At 37.7% G+C, this 20,981-nt stretch overlaps 1 protein-coding gene across 4 annotated transcripts in view; it reads left to right on the top strand.

The window, feature by feature from the left end:
• Nucleotides 1-20,981, top strand: part of ddr2a (discoidin domain receptor tyrosine kinase 2a) — a 45,201-nt gene that overhangs the window by 9,629 nt on the left and 14,591 nt on the right. For all 4 annotated transcript variants that reach the window (XM_038295323.1, XM_038295321.1, XM_038295324.1 and 1 more), the window contains exons 2-3: nucleotides 5,671-5,786; nucleotides 20,659-20,761. In XM_038295323.1, the coding sequence (XP_038151251.1) occupies nucleotides 5,705-5,786; nucleotides 20,659-20,761 (185 nt within the window). In that variant the 5' untranslated portion in view covers nucleotides 5,671-5,704. The remainder of the gene's footprint in view (nucleotides 1-5,670; nucleotides 5,787-20,658; nucleotides 20,762-20,981) is intronic.

Here is a 20,981-nt window from a genome sequence, read left to right as displayed (position 1 = left end):
TTCCTTCCTTCCTTCCTTCCTTCCTTCCTTCCTTCCTTCCTTCCTTCCTTCCTTCCTTCCTTCCTTCCTTCCTTCCTTCCTTCCATCCATCCTTCCATCCATCCAGATTATGATGAATTACATATAACTGACAGTGTGACTCATTCATGCAATATAGATAAAATGCCATCAATAGTTCTAAAAACTGTAAAATATATATATATATATATATATATATATAGTTGATTTGCATTAATCTGTCTGACAGTTAATGTTTAAATGATAATTTAAGGAGCCTGAGGTTGGCCCTCCATCCACCAGCATCAGTAACTGAAGTAATATTGTTTGACAGTTCTAGGTGGCCTCCACACCTCACTGATGATTATGTGTTACTGAGGGACGGAGGACAGCCCTGCACTAGGAAAGCTATACGAGGCCAAAGCTCCTTTGTGAATAATTTCAAATGATTTATTTTCTGGAGGTGCAGCAGAGGGGCTGCAGGAACAAAATGTGAAACTAAACCAACGCTCTTAACAAACGTTCTCCAAACACACACCGGTAAAGTTATGCTGTTTTCCATCCCTCCTTTATTCTTCCATCCTCTGGTCGGCAAAGATTAGCTTTTTTTCCCTTTAAAAGGAACATTCAAATGAGCCTTTGATGAAAAGGGATTCCCAAGAACAAACTTTAATATGTCAAACACAGTTTTAGACTTTAAAGAGGCATGTTTTGGTTGCTTCATTCATATTCTGCTCCGGTTTGTTTTCTTGACTCTGTTCAGAAAGCTTTAGAAGGTGTCAGTGGTTTATTTTCCCATATGGGACCCTGAGGGAGAAGCCTGTGAGCAGAGGTAGACTTTCAGAAACAGGCTTGAAAAATAGAGCTTGGATATTGGAGCAGTTTTTGACACCAGAGGAGAATAAGACTGAAAAACTGTTATTCGCTGGTGTAATCAGAGGACAGAACCACATGGAACAAAATATAATTTTTTTATTTTCGTTTCTTGTCTCTGGGAGGTGTTCAGAGCACCACAGTCATAAATCTATTTATCAAAAACATAAATATCTCCTTCAATCTTCAAACTCTCTCTGTTCCCCTCCATCACACCCTTTCTCTCTGAGTTTAGGCTCCTGTTAAAGGCTGGAATGTTCCAGTAATATTCATATGCTCGCTGGTGTCTGGCAGTTATAGGGGTCAGCTATCAAGCACCCTGTTCCTGAAAGAAATTATGATTATTTTATTTCACCAAAAAGCTACTTCTGAAATCATCTGTGCTCCTTTAGGCTGGAGGAGCAAAGATTTTTGTCCAAACATGCAGCTTCTGTACTTCTGTGCACCACCCAACATCTTTCTTGAGACTATTGCTATGATACAGCAGTAGCAGCTGCAGGTCACAGTAACTGGTAGTACATGATAAATAGAATATTACTATATTCCAGTAAGGTTGATGTTATGGATAGGAAACCCTTGCTCCTTTATACATTTTGCCAAAAACACAAACTTTTCTATGAATGGAAATCAGGTAATACATAAAAATGTGGAACGAAACATGATTTTTGAAGCACTGTATTTAAAATGTAAAACAGTATGTCTGTATGTTCAGCCCCTTTTTCCTTTAAAACTGCAGAAAAATAATCCAGTTCTTCAGAGTCCACATGTGTTTGTTGTTTTGTTGGTAAAGTTCCAGCACTTCTATGAAAGACTTTGAAGCAGGATGGATTTGTAACAATATTACATGCCTTAAGCATTTCATGAGGACATTAATCACCTTTAGAGACACGACAGATAGAGGATGAGATCATCTCTGTGAACCTCAGCAGATGGCCGCTCACACTGAGCCTGGTTGTGCTGGAGGTTTCTTCCTGTTCAAAGGGAGTTTTTCCTCTCCACTGTCACTACAAGCATGCTTAGTGTGAGGGATTGCTGAAGAGACAATGAGTCGATGCAATCAACTGGTTTTCCTTAGATAGAAAACTTTGAATCAGTCTGACTGGATGATCTGGTGAACTGGAAAGTGCCTTGAGATGACATGATGTGAATTGGCGCTATAGAAATAAATTGAATTGAATTGAATTACCTGGAGAATTGAATTACCTACATACAGCTCAGGCTGTAATGATTTATTGAGATGAGATTTCTGTAAAAAAGTTTTTTCTCTTAGAACTTACATTTTATTGTTTTTAAAACAGAGCAAATAAACAAAATACAATGACAATTAACCGTTTTTCACAGTGTGAAATTTTTACCATAGATTAACCTTCCCAGTATGACATTTTACAGTTTCAGCATCATAATTGTGGTCTCAGCTTCACCATACAAACCTAGCACTAGAATTCACCTTGGATGGCAGGTCTATGTAACATAATCTAGAAAAAATTGAGTTGTAAGACTTGTTTACTCCAGTAAAGCTGAAAATTTCTTTTTGAAGTCTTAACAAGTACGTTATCTCTTCCATTTGGTATAATTCCCTTACAGTTTGGACCCATGAGGCTCTAGTTGCTTCCATTTAATTGTGATGCATTTCAGGGCCGCTGTAAGAAGAACATTTAAGAGATATTATTTGGCTCGACCTTGCAGCCCAACTGAAAAAATACTGAGATTTGCAACCGTTACATCCTTAACCTTAAACTTTCTGCCCAACTTTTCTGGTCTGTAAAAAGGTTTAAAAACCATTGTTCCTTTTTCTCATTTGTTCCCCTCCACGATGATGCAAACCTTTGTGTTGGACTAATAAAACACTTTGGGTTAGTGGTATAATGTCCCAACTCTGTTCAGTGGATTCTTAAGGTCCACAAATGACTTTGTGAGACTGACATAAGCTAGGAATACATTTTTCTGCTGATCTGTTAACCCCGTAACGGAAGGCATGCAGGAGGAAATCCATCTAGATTTCTCTGTTTAACATTTGCAACAGGAGAATATTTACATAAGGAGATTTTATAAATCCCAAAGCAGACATGTTCAAATCTATCATCATTTTCTGGAGGCTTGATTCTCTGGGTTTGAATTTCTAATTATGCTTGTCAAAGCTGTTAATGTGATCATCTTCTAAGATTCATGTCATATTTTTAATATATCACAGCCAAGTTGTTTAAAACCCCTATAGCAGGTCTCTGTAGGAAAGTCATTTTGTAAAAAAAAATAATATGCAGCAACAACTGATCAACCAGTAAAACCAATAAAAACAAACTGAATGCAAACAAGAGCAGAAATCCTGTAGCTTATATATGAGAACAATTATTATTTAGTATTAATCATCCAAAGGAACAAAGGAAAAAGTGGATCCATTAGGCACTTTATGTTAGAAAACCAGTAACTGATCTTCATTCTACTATGATCAAGTAAAATAGAAAAAAGAAGGATTTTCTATTTCATTTGTGTCTTCTAATTAAAAAACAACACTTTTTTCAATTCAAAGTTCCTTGTTTGGATCTTGAAGCTGTGAATTGTGAGACATTTGGACATTTTTAATTGGACATTTTCAAGTTGATGTTAAACTCTTGACCGACAACACAATATTTGGTTTCAAAGTATTGGAAGATGAAGATTTATTGATGGTGACGATCAAATCTGTGCAGTAAATCAGAGCCTAGACCTAAAATGGAAATGCTGCATGTAAGTGCTGCTTATTGTTATTGTTAAGTTGAAAAGAAACATAAGATACAATCTAAGGAAAAACTCTTGCTTTCTGTTCTAAACCAGTAGATTCCTCCTTTTTCCTGCTCTTAACGGTGGTTAAAAGTTGGAACGATGCCCAATTGGGTTGTTAAGTACAGCTTTTGTGTAAGATTTCAGTTGTTTTGTTTGCATTTTGAATAAATCCCTGATCGACTGCAAGCATCTCAACTTATCTTGCTTTTTTTTCCTCACATTTTCCTCAATAGTGGGATTATTTCTTTATGAAATCAATCACACTTTTTGAAATGCTAATACGCCTAAAATATGTAGATATTTGGTACCCAGAGAGGATCAAGGACCCATGGTTGCACTCAGGCTTAGGATCAGAGTCACTATGAATACAGATAGCGCTTCTGAGCACATGCATGAAAGATTGCATGAAAGAAATAAAGTCACAAAATAAATGGAAGAACTATTTAACTGATACATGGCTGAGTTTGTTCATTATAAAGCGGTGAAGGGTGGAACATAGCTCTATATATCATAAAATCAAATATTTACTGATTGCTGTCATGAATGGGCGGAAGAAAACGTTCTTCGGAAAACTTCTGAATGCCCCCCGCCCATCTATCCAGTGCATAATAGTCTGCCTTTAATGTCCTGCAGCACACAGCATATATTTAGATTTCAAACTGCGAAAGCATAAGCTGTTTGTATTTCATTAGCAGTGAAAACAGATAAATTAGGGTTAAGAAAGCCTTCTTAGTGGAATGGGAGGTGAGAGGAAAACGCAGAGGAAAAAAAGATGTCTGAAGTGTTGGATTGAACTTCATTGGATTTGAATTCCTAAAACGTAATAATCTGAAGTGATTCCTCAGACTTTTCTCATGTTAAACTTTAAGATTCATCTGGATTAATAGCATTTCTTCAATTCAATTCAATTAAATTCAGTTTATTTCTATAGCACCAATTCACAACACACGTCATCTTAAGGCATTTTACAGTTCACCAGATCGTACAGTCAAATTGATTCAAAGTTTTCTATCTAAAGAAAACCAGTTAATTGCAACAACTCGAAGGCAATCCCTCACACTAAGCATGCTTGTAGCGACAGTGGAGAGGAAAAACTCCCTTTTAACAGGAAGAAACCTCCAGCAGAATTAGACTCAATGTGGGCGGCCATCTCCAAGGCTGACTGGGGTTCAAGGAGACAGAGAGACATAGAAAAAGAAGCAGAGATGCAAAAGTTTACGGTCAACCAGCTCCACAGGCGGCCCCGTCCAGGAAACACACAGCAAGGAAGGCCAGCTAGGAGCCAGCTCCCATGTCAGAGGATGAAGATGATTTCTTGCACGAACAGCATCATGAGCAAAATCCTTTTTCCTGTTTAAGAGGCATTGATACTAAAATAACACCTTAAATATAGCATAGGAATATGAAGCGATACAAGAGAAATAATAAACATAATGATGCTTTATCAATAATATGATTAAAAGGTGAGTGTCTGAGGTAACCTAATGGGTTGCTGGTAAAGTCTCATGGTAGATCCACATCATGAGTGAAACTGGCTGTAACTGGTTTCGGTGCCGTTGGAGCGAGTGGTCAGCCGGAGGTGGCTTTCTGGCTCGGTGTCCATCCAGCTGAGGTCATGTCTGTGATTTAGGATCCCGACGTCGCCTTCGCTCTGTTTTCACCCTTTCATTTATCTGTTCCTCATTTGCTCTGTCAGTTACTCTGCCTTTTTGAATATTAGGAATCTGATGTAGAACCAAAAAGGCTCTGGATCTGTTTCTTCTTATGTGGTTGATGGCGTGTCGTCACTACAGATTTCAATCTCTAAGGTTTTTTTTCCCCTCAAAGGATAATAAACCGGGTGGTTAATGGAAATTCCACTGTTAGCTGGTAATTACTGTGTTTTACTGGTTGTAATAAAAACATGAATCTAATTAAACTCCCTTGTTTTTTTTAATAAAAAGTTGCCATGAATACAGAAACGAAAACATAAACGAGTGTTTAAGAAAGACAGAAAACTATCAGATAAGTTTAACCTGCTGTTCCCACATGTCCTCCCAGGTTGTGGAAGTCTGCCTGTTTGCCCGTGTTCAGGATGAAGCACCTGTCAGACACCCACTTCGTCCTGCTCGTCGTCCTCCACCTGTTAGGAGCCGTCGCATCGCAGGTCAACCCAGGTCTGTCCCGCTGCCGTTATGTCACAGTTCAAGATTTGTTAAAGGTTTGGTATTCTAGTCACGCAGGGAGCTCAGATCTGGGATAAGTGGGGCTTTGTGAGGCTCTGTGGTTCTCCATCCCTGGTTTGGCTCCTTTCATCCAAAGAAGTGCACCTTTCTTCCAGCTCTTCCCCCAGCTATACCTGTGGTTTTCTTGGAGTCAATAAAATAAGGACCAATAAATAAAGTGGTAACATCTGATAGACAGAGATGGAATTAAACTAAAACCAAAACGAGTTTTTAGTTATAGCTGACAAAATGGAAGAACAGGAGAAATTTGCCAACAAAAACCTCAAGCTGGCACCACAGAGCTGCTCTCATCAGGCTGAACTTCCTTCAGCGTTGAAATAAGTGACGTATGCAGCTCTGGTCTGCAACGAATGGACTCTTAACACATAGGTAATACAGTGATTTAAATAAAAAAAGGTTAATCTGCATTTTATGTGATTCAGGAATTTTTGCGAGGGATGCAAAGAGGATAGAACACTTTCTATTTGCTTTACAGATCAGTATCTGAAAAGTGCGGAATGCATTTATATTTAACACAGCTGAATCAGGAATCTGTAGAATTAGCTTTGCCTCAGTTACAGCTGCAACTTTTTGGTGTGTGTGTTTGGGAAATATTACAGGCTCAGCAGATTAGATGTAGATTGTCTTTGAAATTCACTTTTAAATTCCTTTTACCGATTATGTGTTGCATTTTCACACAGACTTTGACTAGGCCATTCTGGCACCTGGCTATGCATGATATAACATCAAATTGGCATCACATTATTCTTCTGCAGCCTCTAACAGGTGTTCTTCCACCACTGACCTTCATTTCAAACCCACTTTTTCACTAATCAACCTTGACCAGCATCACCAAAGCATGCTGCTGCCACCACCCGTGTTTATAGTGAGGTTGGCGAGTTTAAAGTATAGCTCTGCTTTAGTTTTCAATTAAATTTTCTGTTGACCTTAAAGCCACACATCCTATTATGTTTTGGTGTGTCACATGGACCAACAAAGGTGCTAACACATGGGCCGTTCTAAAAAGGGGCCGACAGGTTTAGGGCCTGGTCCCTGTACTGGAGACATAACATGAAATCAATTTTTTATGGTATTATATATCTGATTGGTCTTTTTCAATAATTTCATTATTTTTTTACTTTCATCATCTTATTTAAAATGAAAAAAAAAAAATCTTTATCTATAGTTGTATTGAGATTCCATTGACAGTGGAGTCGGATGTAGGAGTTGCCATGCAACCGGAGGTTTGTTGGTTCGATTCCCAGGCTCCAGCTTTCAGCGTCATTGTGTCTTTGGGCTATTTCCTACTATGTAGATTGCCTCTATCAGGGTGTGTGTGTAAGAATGCATGAATGGCTGAATGGCTGAATGTAGTGTGAAGTGTCACGATTTGGCCTTGGTTAGTTGACCAAAAAGCAGAGGCAGGTTGGCAGAGGTGAATTTATGGTAGATTTAATGAGTAATTGAAAAAACAAAGTCCAAACAAACAAGAAACCAGGAATCCAAAATTCAAAACATAAGATAAATAAGTAGAAAACAAACCAGAAAACAATGGAGACATCAGGGAATCAAAAACTCAAGGAGGAAGGCTCAGAAAGACGAGGTTGGAAGGTGTATGACGAGGACCCAGCAAAGAGGAACTGAAGAGAGAGGGCTTTTAGAGGAGACTGAGACAAAGAGAAGGCTAATGAGGAAACTGGGAGCAGGTGTGCACAGAACAAGAGAGGGAAAGGGAGAAAGGAGAACATAAGAGGGCAGCAGAGAGCAACAAATAGAAACCTGAAGACCGAAAATAAAAACAAAATAATAATTAAATTACTAGGACTATTAAACATTGAGAAAAGAAAACTTAACACTCAAAAGAAAACATAACAGAACCCAGACAAGGACAGTAACTGGAAAAAACAAAAAAAAACAGCAAAATAAAAATAAAACCACTAACACTAGAAAACAAGGAGTAAAGCAAGACTGAACACTAGTGATGTTATGAGATGAGCCGAGGCTTCGAGGCGTGTGTCGAGTAATGGAGGGGGCGTTTCCCCGATGCGCGTGTCGAGGCGTGATTCATTTAGAGGAGGGGCCAAAATTGATGACGTCCGAGGCCTCGCTACCGTGATACCATGTGACCGCTTCGGTAAGTGGTTCGGGAAGCGCAAGAATTTTGACAGGCTTCTAAACAGCTTCAGTGTTCAGTCAAGATGTGGGAGATTGGAGGAGAGCTGCTGTCAGCTGGAAAAAGTTTGGATAGATTCTAAGAATAAATTGGTTGTTTTTCCAACCAATCTAGTTGCTTAAAGCTAATTTGGTTTGAATAAACAATGTAATGATCAAAATCTGAGCAAACCACCAGACAAAGCCAGTGTTAATACGTCAGTTTTAAGAAGTATTTTCTCCCACCACAGACCATCTACATGAGTGGCATCCTCTGTAAGGGACAGACTCTCACCCTAGAGGTTGATGGTTCAAGACCTGTCTCTCTCTTTTGAACGTTGCGATTAAACTTAATTATTTTGGCTGATGACACTAAACTGCATTGTTTTGCCCGAGTAAAAATATAGATTGGGAAAATTAGGTCGGTTTAGTAAAAAGATTGGTTGAACACAACTTCCAACCTGATTAAAATAAAAAAAACATGGAAAAACTATCATGTTTGAATAAAAATGACTAACACCGTTCATTTTGTTCATCATTGCCCAAGTTGCACAAACACTTTCACTGTCTGCTTGAGTTTATTTCAATAAAATGGCAGAAAAACTGTGCACCTTAAATGATTGCTCTAAGAAATTTTACACTTAAAAAAAAACTTATAAAAAATTTATTATACACACCAACCATTAACAATTTCAAGGGAACTTAAAAGGGGAAAAAAAGAAAAAACAGTTGCAAAAAAAAATCAATTTTTTTTATTACAAACTGTAGTTCTGCTGTCCACCAGTAGGTGGTGACATGTTCACATGAAGCCTCATGAACTGTGGGGATCGTTGAAGCAATTTGGCCAAATGGTTCAATGCCTCATGAGGCTTCATCTCACCATCACTACTGAACACTAAAAAAATATTTAACAGAACCAAGACTAAGACAGTAACTAAGTAACTAAGGAAAGAATCAAAGAACTCAATCAACTAAGAATTAACCCACTAAAACTAGAAAACAAGGAGCAAAACAAAAGTGGATACTCAAAAAGAAAAACATAACAGAAACAGAAACCTGACATGAAGAGCTTTGGTCGAGTTCTCTAACTTGAAAAAGCGTTATAAAAGTACACACAATGGGCTCTATGCACAGCTCCACTACTTCCTGAATTTAATGCAGCTCCTTTGTTTCCTGTCTTTCATGATTGGATGCACTGATTAATCCAGGTGTGTATGACCTAAGTAACTGGCCAGACACACCTGGATTAATCAGTTCGTCCAGTAATGAAAGACAGGAAACAAAGGAGCTGCCTTAAATTCAGGAAGTAGTGGAGCTGTGCATAGAGCCCATTTACCAGGTCTGCAGGCCCCACCCACCCACTGGGTCTTTAATATATTAAACGATTAAATATTGTCTTGTTTTGTTTTATTATTCAGATTTTCTTTTTTATGCACCAGTGAAAACACACAGACACCACCCTCCCACCCCTTCAACTTTTGCTCTAGAACAGCCATTACACCAACGTATTTTGCTTAAAGGCATAAAACTAACAGCATTAAACCTGTTGTGAATAACCAGTGGCTTACTTTGAACTTACTTTTTGTACAGGGTGGAGGCATACCTGACAAGGAGTTTGAAACAGAGCCCATCCAATCCTGTAATGCTTTATAACTATCCTCAACCATTTTATACAGCTGATATCTCCAGCATTTTATTTACATTCAATTATTTCTGCTCTCATAATTACTGTGATATTTAACCTCTTAACATCCACCTAATCCTCGCCTATTTTGCATACCCAAATGGAAAAGCAAATAACTTAGAAACTTTAAGCCCAAGTTACATGTGCAATACATTATTTGAAAGCTAACACCCTCTAGTTTCCTAATATATAAATTAAAATTGGATGACTATAAATCAGACTTATTTTTTTATTCTCGGAAATGATAGGTCTTTTTTGAACAGCAGTAATAAAGACATTCTAGAGAAGGCAGGTTTTATTGTATTATGTTTGTTCTACATCAAGTCAACCACAAATGCAGGCAATTTCAGACTTCTAGCCATAACAGTTCCAGAGCTGTGGGGTTTGGAACTTTTGGTGTTAGCTTGGAGCTGTGCGCAATGGCTCCACTTGCTGGTAAAAATTTTAGCGGTGGAATTTTATGCATTTTGAGTTATTGCCCCAACTTAAGGTCCACCGGGTCGCCAGCGACCCGCTGGGTTTTAAGAGGTTAAAGTCTGTAGTTTAGGGAATCTGTCCTATGCCGAAGGTTGATGTAAACAGTTAGGCCTGACTAATACAGACTGGGTTGAATTATTGCTGATATGTTGTTCACACAAAAGCTATAAAGACTTGCTCAAAGTATTGTTTTTGGTTTCTCCCCTTGGTTTTAGGGCCCTATGCAGCTGCTTAGTTGATTATGCTATGGGCCAACTGGCATGTAAATGTTAAAGGTAGAGTAAAAGTTGAAGCTGACTTGAACAATGTGTCTTTGGCTTTTTCCTCCTCTTTCTATTTAATGTTTGACCATATCTGAGTTGTGGCCTTAATAGACCGTTTGAGTCTTGTAAAACCCTTGTCACTTGTGTGTCCTTGTGTGTGTTACTAAGCCTGCCTGCATGGATCTACCCTCATGCACATGCATGCAGTGGATCTAGCTATCCCACTGGAGTCTGTGGCTAATGCATACCAGACATTCTGACAGCAGGAAAGTCAATTGAAATTCACTGTCTTTCTCCACAGTGTTTATGTGTCTTTTTGTCAGTGTTTCTGCAGAAGAGTGTCCGGTGTGTTTCTCCTTACGCTTCACCACTCATAAGTCATGGAAAGGACTGTGTGTGCATTTAATTGTGGTTACAGTTCAACAAGTTTGCCACTCAGGAAATGTTTTGTGTCTGTATCCAACCCAAATAACTTCTTTATTAATTTTTTATTTTTATGAACTGAGCTCAAATCTCAACCTGCTCTAACAGATCGAAGTACCTATAATTCCTTTGGATGCTTTAGTTCTGCTGCACCGAGAAGAAGGTCATTTTTCCACAGGCTGGAAATATTCATGCCTGAATTTAACAGAGACGAAATGTTGAGTGATGCCAACTTTCCCCTATTTAAAATTCCCTTGCAATGGAGTTATACCATCCCTGTCTTTCCCATCTTACTTGCGAGTGGGCGAACTTTATTTCACTGTGGAGAGGCAGACTGTAGAACAGGTCGAGCTGCTAAATACTATGCAGAAGGAGCCTTACAGAGAGGGATTTATCTTTGTTTAGAGTAAATATATTCAAAGTTTTTTTTTTTTTTTTGCAGAGCTTTTGATGCTGGTTGATACTTAATTTCTTGTTAATAAAAAAAAAGTGTTCGTTCTTACGAAAAAGAGAGACTGTATTGTTAGGCAATGCTCTTGAATAGAATTATATTAAGTTTTCGAATTTGACTCTTGCTTTAAAAGCTGTTTATTCTGTAAAAAAAAACAGAGAAGAGTTGTGTTTTGTTTAGGGCTGAAACAATTAACCGGATTAATGGTAATTACTCAATCATTGAAACAATCGTCAACTAATTTAGGAATCGCTTAATCATTAACTGGAGCTTAGAGACTCTAGAAATGCCATAAATGTGAAGACCAACCCGCATAGAGCAGTAACTATACAAAAAAATTTTAAAAGTCAAAATTCTGAGCCCCTGAGGAGGATTAAATTTAGCCTCACACAGTTTAAATTCTCTATATGATCTTCTTTAAGGAACCTTTTGCTATCTGATTATTAATGATCAATAATCATTTGTTGCAGCTCTAGTGTTCTTGTTTGTTATTATTTTATGTAAAATATATTTTCAGAACAGTCGGAGACAGTTTATACCTTAGTTTTTAGTTTCTTAATGCACTTGTGCTTCTCCAAAGTCATTAAAGTATTAAAGGAAAATCTTGTTGATGAAATCATGACTGGGCTCTGCCTAGTAAACAGCCGTGATAACATTAAGCCATGAATCAGAACAAGAATCAACATATTAGCTATTTTTAGATCGTTGTTCTCTTTGATCAAAACCTGTTTAAGGAAAACTGATTCGGTATACAAAAAAAAGGGTTAATAAAAAAACAAAAAGGCATATTTCCTCATATGAGCTGTGGATCAACTTTTCGCTTTGACAATTTTTGCCCCAATTTCTCACCACTTTTCTGCTGTTTTGTCCCTTCCTAAGATTTGATTTTCCTTACAGCTTTTCTTTTCTATTGTATTGTATTGTATAAATAATAGAGATAGAAAGTATAAAATCTGCAGATCTCCTTTTTATTCAATGTAATTGCTTTATTTTCTGTATGTACATGTATTTGGCCTTGAAGTGACTTTCTTTTTCCAAAGTTTTATACCAAACAAATGCTTTATGTTCTGTTCACAGTATGCCTTTCAGATATGAAGGTTATTGCTGATCTATGGTTTTATAATAATAATAATAATAATAATACTTACTAATTATTATACTTTTATTTAAATGTCATAGATTTATTTATTTCAATAATTATAATAATTACTCTATTATTTATTCAGTTCTTATAAAAAAAATTTACTAACTAAATTAATGTAGCAGAAAGAGTTTTAGAATTTTTCTTTTGTTTTTTAAAAGATTAAAAAATAAAAACTATTCTCCAGGATCTTTTTCTTCAAAAGGAAGAAGACAAACACAGGAACTTTAAATGGTTCCTGAAGTAGTTCATACAATAAAAAATAGCAAATAAAGTACAAGACTTTAAAAACAAAGGCTCAAATTAAAATAGATTAAAATGGGACAATAAATGGAAAAATTCTATAATAAAAGTGTTAAAGTGAGAAGGATTTGTCCCCTTCAAAGTAAAGGCTGTAACGCCCCGGGGCCTCCTCACACGGTTCTTTTCCTGGGAGCAAGTTATTTACTACTCTTAACTCAAACTCGTTCAAACCATATAAAAAAGGACTATAAAAACAGGAGTAAAAAAAGTAACAGAGTTTATTCTAGATCAGGTCGTTACAGGACAGAGAAAAATGCTTCGAGCTATGCACAGCTGTGGTCTCAAAAATCACGTCCGCAAGCGTCCGGCAAAGTTTGAGCCCCGATGAAGGTCATCCCCTGCTTCTTATACCTTGTGAGTCTATGTGTTGCATCAGGTGGATGCTTAGCTGTCCGTATCAGAAACTGACACGCCATCCATGTCTTGAACTCCATGCAGGTTGCCTCTCTGTCTCAGGGTTACAGATACAGCAGCTCTCCTATCAGACCGGCTCCAAGATGTGCCCATATCCTTTGTACTCTTAGAGACACGAAGGCTGTCTTGATTAGATGACCTCCGTACACACCGTGATATCCACAATGTGAAGGAAGGCCTTCTGCTCTGTCTAATCTGACTAACAAATTAACAGTGCACATGATGTATAAATAATAATACCTAACAAAGCCATTGAGTTCTTTTTAAAAAGCCACCTAACACAAATGTTAATGGTTGAACGATTCATTTATTGGTTTTGCATAAATTGAAGGGAGATTCTTGAGTTGAAGTCGAAGTCCTGTTCATGGCCATCGGGCCCACTATAGCTTCATACTGATGGCTCTGAGGTTTATAAGGATAGACTAAATAAAATCAGATAGAGATCTCTGATCATCTTTTTAAAGAAAACTTCACTTCAAAACCTCCAGATTATTCCTAAAGTGTAGATCATCGGCCTTTTATTCCCTATGCAATAGAAGCCGCTTGGTAATAATAACCTCAACATATCATACATATAAAGTAGATATATGTCAATATTAACCTCCAAACTAGGGTGTGAGAATAACTAGCATTATCTTTGAGCTTCTGGACAATAGAACAGCTCTACCTTTTAGTGGACATTGGTCTAGAAGTGGGAGAGAAGTTTGCTTCATGTCCAATAAAACAAGGCGTCTCTTTTTTTCTGCCTCCTTTTGGGAGGATATTTTCAGATGGTGTGTCTGAATGGTGTGTTTGAGTAAATCCATGCATGTGTGCCCGCATCCAACCTTGCACTCTAGACTGCCCCCACAACTCGCCCCAAGGGTCACCTCTGAGTGGGCCGGCTAAGTAAATAAACAGTGCAAAAGTCAACATTTGGTAGAGCGGCCACACATCCTGCATGACATCTTGAAACCCACCTCCCCCTGTTTCTGACTCACCATCGGAAGTTCTGGTCATGCCACCTTCTTCCTGTCTCAGGTGTTTCTTGTTTTTTTATTGTTCTGTTTGCATGGACAGTCTCACAGTTTTAAATATGAGTAAAGGAGGAAATGAGCAGCCCGGTCCCGCTAGTCAAATGTGCATAATTACCCGATTAGCTGGGGTGGTCACCTCTGGAAATGCAGACCTGTTGGCGGTTTGGTGATGCTATGCCAGACACTAGCAATGACCTTGGAAATGCAGTCAAGGGAGGATCAGAAGTTCATTTCTAAACATTTAATGTATTAAAAAGCAAAAGTTGCATCCAATTTTATGCCATGTAGAGCTCAGAGAAATAGCTCAGATTTTACAGATTTTTGAATAGGTGTGTTTTTACCTACATATTTACATTCTTAAAAGAAAAGGCTTTAAAAGAGAAGCTTGACTTGATTGGGAAGGTTTAAAAAAGCAGATCTATTATTGAAGTTGAAACTTGTCATGATTTTGTCCTTTCTGGACTTTTGGTTTTGTTTTGGCTGTTTGTTTTCTTTTTGGGTTTTCAGTTTCACCTTGATTCATGTCACTCTGTGTTTTCTTGGTCATTGGCTTCATTTCCATTTTGTGTCATTCGAGTTTTTTTCTGATTGTATTTGAGTTATTATGTTTATTCCTCATTTACTCTCTGTTGTACAGTGGCCGGGAGGTGCAAACCAACATTATAAAATCTAAAAAAACTTTTAAAAGTTCCAAAACAATTTATCATTTCAGAAAACAAATTGACTTTTAAAAAAGGTTTTACAAGTTCTGAAACAAATGATCATTTCAGAAAACAAATTTACATAAAAAAAATAAATTAGAAAAAACCACAACTGTTTCGAATGTTTTTTATTTGTTTTCTTAAAATGCTTGTTGTTTTGAATTTTGAAAAGTATTTTATTTTTATTTTTATTTTTTTTTATGTAAATTTGTTTTCTGAAATGATAATTTGTTTTGGAACTTGTAAATGTTTTTTAGATTTTGTAATGTTGGTTTGCACCACCGTACTGTTGCCCCCTTGTTCCAGTCTCCTTTCTCCCTTCCAGCTCCTTCTGTCCACACCTGCTCCCAATCAGCTGATTACTCCATTCATTGTTCTGTTTGGCATTTATACTCCTCCTCTGCAGTTACTGTTTGCTGGATTCTCCTCATTCCTCATTCCTTCGGTTTATTTCTCCCTAGTGTCTCCTAGTTTTTGGTTCCTGAGTTTCTCTTCGAGCGGTTCTAGCGTATGGCTTCTGATTTTTACTATTTACTAAATTTAGCAAGGAATCATCTCTGCTTCTTCAGCTCTGCATTTGGGTCCTCAACAAGCATCTATTAATCTTGACAAAAATGGCATCTAAGTGAATCAAAAAGCACTGTGGCTGAATTAGACCAAAATTAATTCATTAGGCCATGATAAAAAAACACATGTATTTCATCAACCATAGTCAGTATATCAGCACAAACAGATATTTGCAATTGTCAAGCAAAATACCATATATAAGGGAAAACATAATTCCAAATGATTAAAAATAGAATATTTTTACTAAAACTTTTACAAAAAAAAAGGGGGGGGGGAGTGGCAGGCATCCTAGTGGTTAGGGCATACAGCTTGGAATCCTGAGGATCTTAGTTCGAGCCCCACTCCTACAAACTGCCACTGTGGGTATCTGAGCAGAGACCCTTAACCCCTCACTGCTCCCCGGGTGCCGCACAATGGCAGCCCACTGCTCCCCAAAGGGTTAAATGCAGAGGGTAAATTTCTCCAATATGATATCAATAAAGTTCAATTATTATATACAAAAAAGACAGAAAATTTTAAGTTATGTGTGATAGAAATATGAGATAATTATCAAGTGTGTCTCTTACTGTGATGATTTTACTAAAGGTCTGACCTAAAATGCAGAAGACCAAACAGAGAAACACAGGTGAAAGGTTTAACAGGTTTATTTAAGAGTTTAAGGTTCGGTGCAGAGATGCTCTGAACTCAGCTCGACCGAAACTGTAAGGTGAAGGGAAGACAAACAATTAGTTCAGGATCAGTGGAAAATTTCATTCGTGGATATGGAGAAGAGGATCTGGATGTTGACTTTCGTTTCCTGAGAAGTTGTGGGATCTTTGACTCCAATCTGTGTGCTGTTTTCCAGTGTTATTCTGATTCGGTGGAGGGCGGAACAGGGTTTATCCAGAACTTGGGTGGTTGTTGGTGAACGGAGAAACTGACTGCCACTCAGATTTCCTGCTGTACTTGAACGGGTCGTAGTGGAGATGATTCCCTTGCTCAGAGAGTTAACTCAACGTCCTCTCAAGGAAACAGGATCCAAACCTCCAGTTTGAATCCCCAACTTGGTTTAAGGCTCAGTTGATTCCTTCAGGTAGAGGAGGTCCGAAAGGAAAAGACAAAAAACAAAGTTAAAATTCAGGTAGACAAGAACTCAGTCTTACTCAGCAAAAACTCAGCTTGGCTAGAGTACCCAAAACTGGCAAACACTCTGGCGTCGAGATAGTGGCAGTCAGCAGCTTAAGAGCACTCCGTTAACGAGGTAACCATCAGCAGGTGTGTGAGGACCAGAACCAGGCGCCTCCTGCTGGTGGGAGGGAGAACAACACAAAAAGACAAACGCACAGAGTGGAATCCTGATACTTACTTTACTGGCAGAACTTTAAAAGCATTTTATTAGAAAAATTAGTTGATGACAAACACAATCATCATTTTGATACATGAGTTTAAGACCTCTTAGTTCAGTACTTGTAAAAGGTACTACATCTTAAACATTGTTGTTCAAACCAGCATCTGAAAATGGGAGAATGACACCAGTGCAATACAACCAACATATGGTCATCGTTACTCTAACTGTCTTGAAGGGCAGAAAGAAAAAACATTTAGAAGCCCATGCTAACTCTGGAGGAGCTGCAAAAAGCGGATACCCCAAATATCAAAACAAGAATCTCTGCAGAATTTAAAATTTTCTCGACCTTGTGTCTCCACCTGAAATATTTTGCAAATTCAATGGGTATAAATGTCCTTTTCTAGAAGAAACCTGTTTGAGGGCAAAGTCTTAAAAACCCAAACTTTGTTTTATACTTTACAATTGGATATAAATTATTGGATAAAATCCCACAAACGGCATTAAGGAGTTAGCTCCAACATGTAAAAAAAACCCCAAAATGTTCAACTACTTTTCCAAGATGCTTTAAACTTATGAATAAGATGCTTTTTTTTCAGCCACAGTAGTCGTGATGTGATCCCTGAGTTACTATATATGGAGGGACAACATATTTCATTAAAAGGCAGAATGAGGAATTAAGTAATTAAATGTTAGAAAAAATAAATACATTTTATTTTAAAAAATAATATTTTTCCGAAACGTTATAAGTAAATATAGATTGCAATTATTATTTATATTTCTCAGGGGTTGCCAGTCTTTAGCATTGCTAATTTTGGGGTTGCAGACAGAAATATTTGGGCGTAGAAGTATAAGTATGGTGGCTGATGAGGTTATGAATGTATACTTTTCTTCTAAAGTAAAGCAATCAGAATCAGGGTGGATAATAAAATGAAACACAGCCTGAAACTTTCAGTCATCAGTCCAAACCCTCATGTTTTTCACAAAGTAAAACTGTAAGCAAATATTTGGAGGAGGTCAAGTGGAGAGAAAGAGATAATTATAGAGTAAGATGAAGGAAAAAAAAGGCGAGCTAGAGAATCAGAAAAGGTCTTGAACCTCAAGTTCTGCCTTTGCTGGCATCTTCTCAAAGGCTTACTGTAACACATGGGGCCCAGGCAAACAGGGCCACAGTCCCTTTAACCTCCACGTCCAGCTCAGCTAAAGGCTGCTACCCAGTGCAATAATATCCATGCTTCCCGAAAGCTCTTTCATCCAAAACATTTCATTTCACGCTGCAGAACTCATATCCTCTTAGCTTCGCTCCTATCCTTAAGCTCCTGAATGAAGCTCTTTTACTGTTCATCCAGAGGAAAAACCTTCATAAAAACCATGTTTGTAGTCTGATTTATCCTGTACTTTAGAGAGTTCTAATTAGTGCAGGATTAGGAAAATCACACCTTTCATTTCAATGTTCAGATGAGACATGCAAGAGACCTCACAGGAAGGCAGGAGACAGAGAGAGGAGGATGAGGGGGTGGGATGGCATGCAGGAAACAGTGGTTCTCATACTAACCACAAAGCAGAGCCACAAGGTAGCTGTACCAGTCCTGCACTGCAAAAAGTTGAAAGCTAAATAAGTAATTTTTTTCTTAAAATAAGCGCACTGGTTCTTAAATTGAGGAGGTAAGGGAGACAATGTGCCAATGGAACAAGAGAATTTACCTTTAAATAATAAAAATAAATTAGCATTGTCTTATTTCAAGTGCATATTATCTATTTTATTTCAAGAGTAAAAATACTCATTCCATTGGCAGACCATCTTATTTAGATTCTTAAATGAGAGGTAAATACACTTAATTTAAGACTTTTTGCTTGTTTTTAGATTGTTTTTGCTTTATCAACAGTTTATTATAACAGCATGACTCTTTTGTAAAGTTTCCTCCTCCCTGATTTTTGTTTTTGAGGGTAGAAGGAGGGGGATTTGGTGAAGGTTTTAGAATAGTTTTGATTTTCCCTGCAAACTTTTTATCAGAGCAATGTGGAAGGAGACGTGTTACATGGTGTGGTAACTGAGCAGGATAATCAGGTTTCTTTTCAAAAATTGCTTGCAGGTGTTTTATTTTATGACTGCTTAACGTTTTCTTTTTCTCTAATTTACAAATGAATCTGTACTTTCAGTTTGCAGAAGAATAATAAAAAAAGAGAAGCTTTTATTTGCCCTTTTTGAACAGCTCAATAAAAATATGTCTTATGTCGGCCATGGTGGTTTTAGGCTAGGTTTTTATTTACCTTGGAATTTACAGCTATGATCTGTAACTTAGATGGTGATAGCGAATCAACTATTGGCAACAAGTTTTTTATTCTGACATAATTATATTAATATTTTTTGATGTCTCATTGATGTCTACTTCCAACTTTCTGTTAAAGTGCAATTCAGTTTATTTCTATAGCGTCAATTCACAACACATGTCATCTCAAGGCACTTTACAGTTCACCAGATCATCCAGTCAAACTGATTCAAAGTTTTCTATGTAAGAAAAAGCAGTTGATTGCATTGACTCATTAACTCGAAGGCAAACCCTCATACTTGTAGTGACAGTAGAGAGGAAAAACTGTCTTTTAACAAAAAGAAACCTCCAGCAGCTCAGTGTTAGAGGCCATCTGCAGAGGCCGACTCGGGTTCAAGGAGACAGAAGCAGAGATACAGACAGATAACATAACAGGGAACTGAACATTTGTTTTAAAACAAACTATAAGGTTTAAAGTTAAAACTTTCTCTCAGGCAACATTATTGCAGCACATCTGTGTCAAGCCATTTTCCAGTACATTTCAGGGTGAAAAATAGGAAACGCATAGAAATCCTCTCCCAGATGAAGCCTTTTAAACGATCCTCAGCTGTCCCATAGAAAGTATTTTTGCACCGATACCAGTATCGGGCGGGGACCCGATCCAGCACCAAAAAGGTGATATCGGTATCGGCGAGTACCAACAAATAGGGCACCGATACCATTTAGAGAGCCAAAAGTTTATTCAACTATTGTCACCCATTCCAGGTAGGCAATAAAAAGTTCTACTGGATTCACTTTGTATTAGTCTTTTTCCTGCTTCACAAAGGTAGGCAGCAGCTGACAAAGCCATGATGGTCATTATTTTACATCCAAGTAGTATGCAGTTCTTCATTTATACACACAATCATCAATTTAAAACAGATCGTATCAGTTTGGTATCGATACAGCACAGCCAGGTATTGGGTATCGGTATCTGGGCCAAAAAATGGCATCGGAGCAACACTAATAGAAAGTACCCCTGGATCAGTGCTTCTGTGCTTATTGTATGTCTGCTCTGTCTTCTCACTGATCTTAGTGCTGTAAGAGGTTTATTCCTGTTAAGGGGGCATTTTCCTTCCCATTGTTTCACTGTATGCATGCAGGTAAAAGAGATTTCTGCAAAATCAGCAACAAAAGGCAAACAGCAGTCCGCTGTTGCTACTTGCCAACCTAGAACAACCATCTACAAACTATATTGTTTTAAACTAAGGATTAAATGCATGTGCTTCTACGATTTAATTTGTGAAATTACTTGAAATAGGTATAAATATTTTTGTATAAGAAAATTGAATTTGATTGAAATACTGTTTCTCAGAGTATGATAACCAGATTGACTGATACTTTCTTGCACCTTTAGCCTAATTGTTAAATTTTCCTCTATTTAAGTTAGAATATATTGACTAATTTTGACCTTGTGTGTCTATTGTCAAATAACCTATGAGGTAAACTGTACCACACACAGCTTAGACATGTGATGATAAAAAAGGCAGTTCAAACGGAGAACTGGGTGGATTACAGATGGTCTTAAACACTCATCCTCATAACTGTTTCTATTAGCAGTTTGCCTCATTTTTCACTTTTGTGTGTTTTGATGTTTTAGAATTGTGTCGCTATGCCCTGGGGATGTCCAGTGGGCAGATACTGGATGAGTACATCTCTGCCTCCAGTCAGTGGTCTGACTCTACAGCGGCCAGATACGGCAGGTACAGCTGACACTAACAGAAACTCCTGCATGTGTTTTATAGCATGGTTCCCCTGATCATGAGCGTGGGTGGTTGGTCCTGCAAGGTGCTGCGCCTGTTAATGAGAAGTCAACCACAAACGGGGGTACCAGTTTTTTGCATTACTTGGGTGGCCTTCGCTAAGTATTGGGATCTAATTATCTGGGTCTATTTTCTGTGTGGCTCCCCTTCAGCCCCTTCC

Source organism: Cyprinodon tularosa, unplaced genomic scaffold, assembly GCF_016077235.1.
Source record: "Cyprinodon tularosa strain WSP-4 unplaced genomic scaffold, ASM1607723v1 ctg353, whole genome shotgun sequence".
NCBI classification, from domain to species: Eukaryota; Metazoa; Chordata; class Actinopteri; order Cyprinodontiformes; family Cyprinodontidae; genus Cyprinodon; species Cyprinodon tularosa.
Note: the sequence above shows the minus strand (reverse complement) of the source record. Positions and strands in the feature narration are given on the sequence as shown.